A 9069-nucleotide genomic window follows, 5' to 3' on the forward strand; every position below is an offset into this window, starting at 1 on the left:
TCCCGGGTTCAAGCAATTCTCCTGCCTCAGCCTTCCCAGTAGCTGGGATTACAGGCATCTGCCACCACACCCAGATAATTTTTGTATTTTTAGTAGAGATGGGGTTTTGACATGTTGGCCAGGCTTGTCTCAAACTCCTGACCTCAGGTGGTCTGCCTGTCTCACGTGGTGGCTCACGCTGTAATCCCAGTACTTTGGGAGGCCAAGGCAGGCAGATCACTTGAGGTCAGGAGTTTGAGACCAGCTTGGCCAACATGGTGAAACCCTACTAAAAATATTTTTAAAAATTAGCTGGGCATGGTGGCACACGCCTGTAGTCGCAGCTACTTGGGAGGCTGAGGCAGAATTGCTTGAACCTGGGAGGCGGAGGTTGCAGTGAGCCGAGATTGAGCCACTGTACTCCAGTGTGGACAAAAGCGAGACCCTGTCTCAAAAGAAATAAAGGCCAGGCGTAGTGGCTCACACCTGCAATCCTAGCACTGTAGGAGGCCGAGGCAGGCAGATCACTTGAGGTCAGGAGTTTGAGAGCAGCCTGGCCAACGTGGTGAAACCCCATCTCTACTAAAAACACAAAAATTAGCTGGGCATGGTGGCAGATGCCTGTAATCCCAGCCACTTCGGAGGCTGAGGCAGGAGAATCAGTTGAACCTGTGAGGTGGAGGTTGCGGTGAGCTGAGATTTTGCCACTGCACTCCAGCCTGGACGACAGAGCTAGAATCCGTCTCAAAAATAAATTAAAAAACAAAGTTTTAAGAACAGCCTTTAGGTTTCTATAGCCCATTGGGAAAAGGGTATGGCATGATCAGATGATTTGCAGGAGTTACAAATGCAAATTTAAACAATCAAACAGCATCTAACACATCTTTAACAATTAAAAAACACAACAACAAAACCATAAAAATATTGATAAGCTTCTACTATGAACTACATGATAGTGACAGGGGAATGAGAGCAAGGGTCCTATGTGCCCACTGTTTATTACCAGTATCTGGATCGTAGAACTTTGCTTGGCATGTGATAGGGCTTTGCCATTTATACTGAGAACAGATGCTCGAGTTATCAATAATTGATAAAAGCAACAGTAATCAGTATTTTAATTGCTGAAAATGGACATTTGAAATAGCAGTAAGATTCTAGAATGGCAATGACTGAGTTGGAATGTAGGTGTTTTCATTAAGTCCTACACATATTTAAATTCTGAGTAGCCATTTTTGCTGGTAAATTGTGAAAGCAGGACACGGTTCTCCAAAGTTCACAGGTAAGCCATCCCATCAGAGCACCAAGCAGACTGCTACATTTTACTTTATTTTGCTTGTAAGGAAAACCAATTGACTAAGCTGTCCCTAAATTTCTGGTTTTAACAGATGTATTTCTAAAACAATCAGTAAATTAACAAAATTATGGCAGACAGTGCCATATCCCTGGAATTTCAAAAGCCCTGGATTAATGATGAGACCCGAGTTAAGTCCCAGCACCACCACTTATTGGCAGCCATATTAGAGTCTATTTCCTTATTTGTAAAAGGGACCTCTTAATCGGGGATTGCCTACATCATGGCGCCATTGTAGAAATCTGGTTAAGGAAACTGTATAGTGAGACATAACTGAAGATTGACTTTATTTAGAGATGGAGGTCTCACTCTGTTACCCCAGGCTGGAGTGCAGTGGTACAATCATAGCTCACTGCAGCCTCAACCTCCGAGGCTCAAGCAATCCTCCCACCTCAGCCTCCCAAGTCACTGGGACTGTAGGCACATTCCGTCGTGCCCCACTCTTAATATAATTAACTTTAAAATGTGGTTGGAGATTATAAGGGCCCTAAAGCCTTTGCCTGCTTTGTATTTTCTGCCAACCCCTCATTTCCCAATCTTTGGCAGAACCCCAGCAACTAAGAGAAAGGTGTCCAGTTTTTGGTTGTCAGAATCTATCACTAAGCAGGATGCTCTGCACAGAGCCCTTTGATGGGAAATTCCTCTGGTTCCATCTCTCTCCCAATGTTTAGCGACCAGGGATCCTTCCTTTCTGCCTTTGTCCTTCCCTCACTCACCAAGGTTCACAGGTAAACCATCCCACCCGAGAGCACCAAAAAAGCAGACTGCTACATTTTACTTTATTTTGCTTGTAAGGAAAACAATTGACTAAGTTGTCCCAAAAATGTTAGTGTTCACTGATCAAGAAGGAAATGAGGTCAGAAGGCAAACTTTTCACTTCCTCTCAAACATAAATTGCAAGTATCACAGAAAATTGTAACAACACATGCAACATGGCTGGTTTTCAACATACAGAGAGTCCAAGCAAGAAGAGTGAGTACTGAAGATCTACAGAGGTCAGACTGGCGGCACTACTACAGGAAATCTGAATCTATCCACGCAGTTTTTTCCTCCCACAGTCCAGGCTCAACACTTCTTCCTATTCCAAGGTGGCTTCTCCATATGTAGAAATCCAGGCTGTTCCATATATATTACTTGCCCAGCTGTGTTTCACGAGGCATCTCCACAACCAAGCCCCGACTCAAATTCTGTACAGGAAGTTCCCGTTGCTGTCAAAGAACTCTCGGCCCCTCTGCACTACTTTGCTGCTGAAGTTACCTGGCTCCTCTGCCTTCAACTCCTCCAGCTTCTGATCACTTGGCAATGCACCACTGCCAGTTCTTCTGGTGCTCTCAGAATCACTGGAGTACTTCTGTAGCTCTCTTGGATGACCTAGGGGTACAGCAACAGGCACAAAGCTCTCCTCCAGGTGCTGGATTTCTTTATTTCTTCCCTTCCATCTCCTTGGTGTATTTGTCCTGTGAGTGTCTGACTCTATCACTTTCAAAGCTGTGCTGTGATTCGCATCTTTGGATGAGGCTTCATGCCCTGGCATAAGCAAAGAGCCTGATACAGAGTGGCCTGCAGGGAGCAGCTTTGAGGTATTTCCAGCGCCCCGGAGCTGGTGGAGAGAGTGGGCAAGCCCAGCTTTCTTTAGGACTTTTTGATCCTGCTTCAGCTTCTGCTCCAATGTGGGTACAAACTTGCTTTTTAAAACTCTTCGGATCACATCAGTGCTGACATTAAAGCCTTCAGCCAACCTGGGAACTGACCAGGACTCTGGAAATTCCTCACGTAAATACCTATGGGAAGAAGGAGCAGGTTTGCAAGTTATAAAGAAGGCTCCTATCAGAACATCTAACTTGCAATACGTATTATAAAGAAGAGGGGTGGGCCGGGCGCGGTGGCTCAAGCCTGTAATCCCAGCACTTTGGGAGGCCGAGGCGGGCGGATCACGAGGTCAGGAGATCGAGACCATCCTGGCTAACACGGTGAAACCCCGTCTCTACTAAAAAATACAAAAAAACTAGCTGGGCGAGGTGGCGGGCGCCTGTAGTCCCAGCTACTCCGGAGACTGAGGCAGGAGAATGGCGTGAACCTGGGAGGCGGAGCTTGCAGTGAGCTGAGATCCGGCCACTGCACTCCAGCCTGGGTGACAGAGCAAGACTCCGCCTCAAAAAAAAAAAAAAGAAGAAGAAGAGGGGTTGAGGCCTGGCATGGTGGCTCACACCTGTAATCCCAGAACTTTGAGAGGCCGAGATAGGCGGATCGCTTGAGCCCAGGAGTTCGAGACCAGCCTGCCCAATGTGGTGAAACCCAATCTCTACTAAAAATACAAAAATTAGCTAGGTGTGGTGGCTCACGCCTGTAATCTCAGCTACTTGGGAGACTGAGACACAAGAATCGCTTGAACCTGGGAAGTGAAGATTGTAGTGAGCCGAGATTGCACCACTGCACTCCAGCCTGGGCAACAGAGTGAGAATCTCTCAAAAAAACAAAAAAACAGGGCTTGAAAAACTGCAAATGTAATCCCTATCTTGTGCTAGCTAAATGGCTGTGTTCCATTCCTGTGTGTCAAGAGCAACACTTGACCACTGTCAGTCAGGTCACTTCATTTCATATTAACTCAGCTCCTCTCACTGACATCTAATACCACATTAGGTCCTGGGGATGCAGGAGAACTGACCTTCCCTTTACATAGTTTGGGAGTGGGGACAGACACAATGAATGACATTATGGTAAAGGTTATAGCACAGGATGCAAAGACAGCACCCCAGGAGGGAGACTCAGATATAGGGAATAAGAACACTTACAGCCAGGCCCAGGAATTGCTTCATGAAGTCCAAGCTAGAGTGGGTCTGAAAGGATGAAAGGAGTAATAAGCTGGCAGAAGGGAGTAGAGAAGGAGAGATGAAAGGTAATGATGATAAAGTGAACACTTGTGAAATGCAAAGTGGCACATCACCTTTGTTGGGAATAGCTCAACTGACAGTGGGGGTAAGAGGTAGATCACACTTAGGGGTCTGGAGTTTATCCCAAGGCAAGAGCAAGTCAAGGAAAAATTTTAAGCAGTGGAATGCCATGGATAAATTTTCATTTTGAAGTTCAACCTACAGCCTGGCACAGTGGCTCACTCCCAGCACTCTGAGAGGCTGACGCAGGGGGATTGCTTGAGCCCAGGAGTTCGAGACCAGCCTGGGAAACACAGTGAGATCCCATCTCTATTAAAAAAGGAAAAAAAGGAGTTCAACCTAGTGGTAGTTTTTCAGTGACAAAAGTATAGGCAGAAAGATTGGTCAGGAGGCTGTTACAGTAATCCAGACAGTCTCAAGTGAGACAGCCAATGGAGCATAGGAGGAAAGTGAGTTGAGAAATATTTTAGAAAAGTCAAATAGCACAACTTGGTACTAAGGGCCTAAATATTGGGGGAAGAAGCATCAAGGTCAAGATTCAGGATTTTAGCTTTGGGTAATTAGTAGGTTATAGGAAAAACAGGAACAGGATGAAGTTGTCAGGGAACAACGATGAATTCTATTTTGTACATGTTGAGTTTGAGGAAACTGTAATATCCAAAACAAAGATGTCTGGTACACAGTTGAATATATGCCTTTAGAGTTCAGGAAGAAAAACATGAACTGGAGATGACAGATTTGGAAATCACAAGCCAATAGCAGGGGTGACTGAGTGGCTAGCATCAAGCAGGGAAATATGCAGAATGAGCTAAAATGACAAGGACACAACTCTAAGAAATAACAAAATTTAAGATATAGGAAGTAGAAGAGGAGCCCGGAAGGAAACTGAGAAAAGCAGCCCTAGAAACAAAGAAAGAAAAAAAAAATCAGAAGGGAATGGTACACTGGAGTCAAGGGAGAAGAGAATTTTAAGAAAGCAGTTCACCATGGCACATGTACACCTATGTAACAAACCTGTACATTCTGCACATGTACCGCTATGTAACAAACCTGTACATTCTGCACATGTACCCCAGAACTTAAAGTAAAATTAAAAAAATAAAAATAAAGGCTGGGTATGGTGGCTCACACCTGCCTGTAATCCCAGCACTTTGGAAGGCTGAGGCAGGCAGATCACTTGAGGTCAGGAGTTCAAGACCAGCCTGGCCAACATGGTGAAACCCCATCTCTACTAAAACACAAAAGAAAAAAAAAAAGAAAAGAAAAAAATTAGCTGGGCATGGTGGTGTGCACCTGTAATTTCATCTACTCAGAAGGCTGAGGCACGAGAATCGCTTGAACCCAGGAGGTAGAGGTTGCAGTGAGCCAAGATCATGCCACTCTACTCCAGCCTGGCGACAGAGTGAGACTCTGGCTCAAAAAAAAACAACAACGACAAAAAAAAAAACGAAAAGAGAATCAGTGGCAATAAATAAGTAAATAGAGAGAAAAAAGAAAGCAGTTTCAGTTGGGTGCAGTAGCTCACACCTGTAATCCTAACACTTTGGGAGGCCAAGGCAGGCAGATCGCTTGAGCTCAGGAGTTGGAGACCAGGTTGGGCAACACGGCAAAATCCTGTCTTTATTTAATTTTTTTTTTTTTTTTTAATTTAAAAGGCAGTTTTTACAAGGGCAAATGCTGCTGCATTATTAAGGAGGCTAAAGACTACAAAGTGTCATTTGAGTCTAGCACTGAGGAAGTCACTGATGGATTTAAGGAGAGCAGTTTTATTGCAGTGATACAAACAAAAAACCAAGGGTAGGTACCCTGGGAACCAACTGGGAACAAAAGAACGAGAGACAGCTTTAGGTTGAGGACAGAGGTCCCTGAGTAAGCAGGGAGAAATATGACCTAAAGCATACAGAGAATTGGTCCCAGACAAGTGAAGGGCTCCCATTTCCTCTGAGATGGGAGTAGAGCATAAGTTTGAGAGTAGTGGGCAAAGAGGAAGAGCAGGAAGCTCAAAGTTCTTACTTATTGGACTGTTTTTTTCTCTTAAAAGGACATTTATTGACCACAAAAAAAGGGAGATAAGTAAGAAAGTGGAAGGTTTGAAAAAGCTATTGTTGAAGACAGGAGATAGAGGCCGGCATGGTGGCTCATGCCTGTAATCCCAGCACTTTGGGAAGCTGAGGTGGGTGGATCACCTGAGGTCAGGAGTTAGAGACCAGCCTGGCCAACATGGTGAAACTCTGTCTCTACTAAAAATACAAAAATTAGCCAGCTGTGGTGGTGCACACCTGTAATCCCAGCTACTCCGGAGGCTGAGGCCCAAGAATCTCTTGAACCCAGAGGCAGAGGCTGCAGTGAGCTGAGATTTTGCTACTGCACTCTGGCCTGGGAAACAGTGAGACTGTCTCAAACAAAAAACAAACAAACAAAAAAAGAGGAAATTAGACCTGACTGAGGACCCAGAAGGTGCTACAGGCTCACAAAATCTTGACCAGCTCTACAGAATCCCCTTTATTTTAAATTTCAATTCCAGAGTCATTCTGATGGAAATGAAAAATAGTACATAAGTACTATTTATGTACTAAGTATGTATTATGTATTAGTATTATGTACTAATGTGCTAAGTAGGGCTACTTAGCAATATTTATCAAAATGCAAACGCATTTGTCTTTTGACCTGGCAACCTTACTTCTGGGAATGTATATAACAAATACTCCTGGCAGGTATGCAGAATGATACATATACATAGTTATTCACTGGAGCACTATTAGTGAGCAACAGAAATGGAAACAACCCAACTAAATGCCCATAAGAAAAGACAGGTTAAATAATGCATTCTGGCCAGGCGTGGTGGCTCACGCCTCTAATCCCAGCACTTTGGGAGGCTGAGATGGGAAGATCAGTGTGAGGCCAGAAGTCTGAGACCAGCCTGGTCGTCATGGTGAGACCCCCATCTCTGTCAAATAAATAAATACATAGGAGAAAAAATTGTTTAAACAAACATTAAAAACCACTGTCATATACTGCCTCAAAAAAATATAACACCACCATCTATAAAAAAGAATTGAGGGCCAGGCGCAGTGGCTCGCTCAGGGCATGGAGCCTGGTTTTGGTAGAGAAAACTATTAAAAATAGTACAGCTGCAAACAGTAGCTCATGCCTGTAATCCCAACACTTTAGAAGGCTGAGGTGGGACGATCGCTTGAGCCCTGGAATTGTAGACTAGCATGGGCAACATGATGAGACTGTCTCTACAAAAAATAAACAAAATTAACTAGGCATGGTGGCATGCACCTGTAGTCCCACCTACTTGGGAGGCTGAAGTGGGAGGATTGCTTGGGCCCAGGAGGTAGAGGCTGCAGTGACCTGTGATCACACCATTGTACTCCAGCCTTGGCGACAGAGTGAGACCCCCATCTACCAAAAAAAAAAAAAGTACCCACAGGAGAGTGGGTGGGACAAATAATTCTCAATGCGTATACCATGTTATACTGTTAGGATGTTGAGCCATATGTAACACTTTACCTACTCAAAACAAAAAAACTTAAAATCTCTTTTAAGCTTTCCTAAATTATAGATCCTCTCTTCAGAAAAATGCACCTAACTATGGAAGCACCAGCATCCCTGTACCTTAGGTTGGGAAAGTCATGATCTACATGCAGGGGTTAAATGTTGTGATGTCTGCAATTTACTATTTTAAAACTTCAGCAAAAATGAAACAACCAGGTCATAACGTTAAAAACTACTAAAACCAGGCGGGGCGCAGTGGCTCATGCCTGTAATTCCAGCACTCTGGGAGGCCTAGGCGGGCGAATCACTTCAGGTCAGGAGTTCAAGGTGACGGCGGAAACCACATGTCTTTAAAAAACAAAACAATACACTATTAAATCTAGATGACGACAGGTTTAGGGAAGTTCGTTATATTACTCTACTTTTCTGATAATAAATTTCAATGACAAAAAGTAAATGAAAATATAAAAGCAGTATCAAAAACGCCAAACCCGTGCTCTGGGCTCCAGTATCCTTCATTTCTTGTCACAGCAGATACAAACAAGGTACCCTGAGTCTTACCGGATCTGCTCCATGGCTTCCCGAGTCAGGGTTCTGGGCGGGGCACCAGGCGCCTCCATTTGCCTCCGAATTTTCTGGAATCGGATTGCTTTTTTCTGTCCTTTCAGGGTGCTGGGGGAAAAGAACCAATGGCAGAAGCCATGCGTGGAAGCAGAATGGATGTTTGAAGAGCCTCAGGCTAAATCATGGAGCGCCCAGCCCTCTTTGATCGTAAGGGCAACCGGGCCGTGTTGCCGGCTTAGAGCTGCTCTGTACACCCAGAAAGCTAACACCTAGAACAATAACTGCCTGTAAGCATGCCGAACTCTCTAAACTGATAATGAAATACGTTACTAATGAAGGGACCAGTGGTCCCTGGGGAGCTGAACACCTCACGCTGCGCGACTAACAACGGGTAAGAGGAAACAAGGGCCGCTGCGCAAGCAGCGGCAGGACACCCGGCGCCAAGGGGGCGAGGCCTGGGGCGCCGGGGCGCGAGGCCCAGCTTCAAGCTGAGGGCCCAAGGAGAAGCCGGTACCTCTCCACCTCCTGCAGCTCCCGTTCCTCCGGCTCCCAGTCGGAATCGGGGTCCGGCTCCCGGCCGATAGGGCCTGGGCCCGCCACCTCCCGGGTCGCGAACCCACAGCGAGCGACGGCAGCGCAAAGGCGCCCCCCCAGCAAGACACTCAGGGAAACCGCCATGTCGACGCAAACCAGCCTTCAGCAGTCTGCTACGAAACAGCAGCGGAAGTAGCCGGGTAAGGCCGGAAGTGGAAGGGGCGGGCCGGAAGCTGGGTAGTAGCGAGC

At 45.6% G+C, this 9069-nt stretch overlaps 1 protein-coding gene across 1 annotated transcript; it reads right to left on the minus strand.

Moving 5' to 3' along the window:
• Nucleotides 1–2092: 2092 nt before the first annotated feature.
• NGRN (neugrin, neurite outgrowth associated) lies at nucleotides 2093–9020 on the minus strand. Its single transcript, XM_017861213.1, has 3 exons — nucleotides 8801–9020; nucleotides 8284–8394; nucleotides 2093–3111 (listed from the first exon to the last, which is right to left on the minus strand). The coding sequence occupies exons 1-3, from the start codon at nucleotides 8962–8964 to the stop codon at nucleotides 2511–2513; spliced, it is 876 nt and encodes a 291-aa protein (XP_017716702.1). The 5' UTR covers nucleotides 8965–9020; the 3' UTR covers nucleotides 2093–2510.
• Nucleotides 9021–9069: the final 49 nt, after the last annotated feature.

The sequence above is a fragment of the Rhinopithecus bieti genome, unplaced genomic scaffold (assembly GCF_001698545.2).
Source record: "Rhinopithecus bieti isolate Rb0 unplaced genomic scaffold, ASM169854v2 scaffold_57534, whole genome shotgun sequence".
Lineage (NCBI taxonomy): Eukaryota > Metazoa > Chordata > Mammalia > Primates > Cercopithecidae > Rhinopithecus > Rhinopithecus bieti.

Coding starts and splice junctions, on each gene's coding strand:
- NGRN (XM_017861213.1), bottom strand. CDS start 8,964: ATGGCGGTTTCCCTGAGTGTCTTGCTGGGGGGGCGCCTTTGCGCTGCC. Junction 8,395..8,800: donor GAGCTGCAGGAGGTGGAGAG/GTACCGGCTTCT, acceptor CTTTTCCCCCAG/CACCCTGAAAGGACAGAAAA. Junction 3,112..8,283: donor GAAGCCATGGAGCAGATCCG/GTAAGACTCAGG, acceptor TTCTTCCCATAG/GTATTTACGTGAGGAATTTC.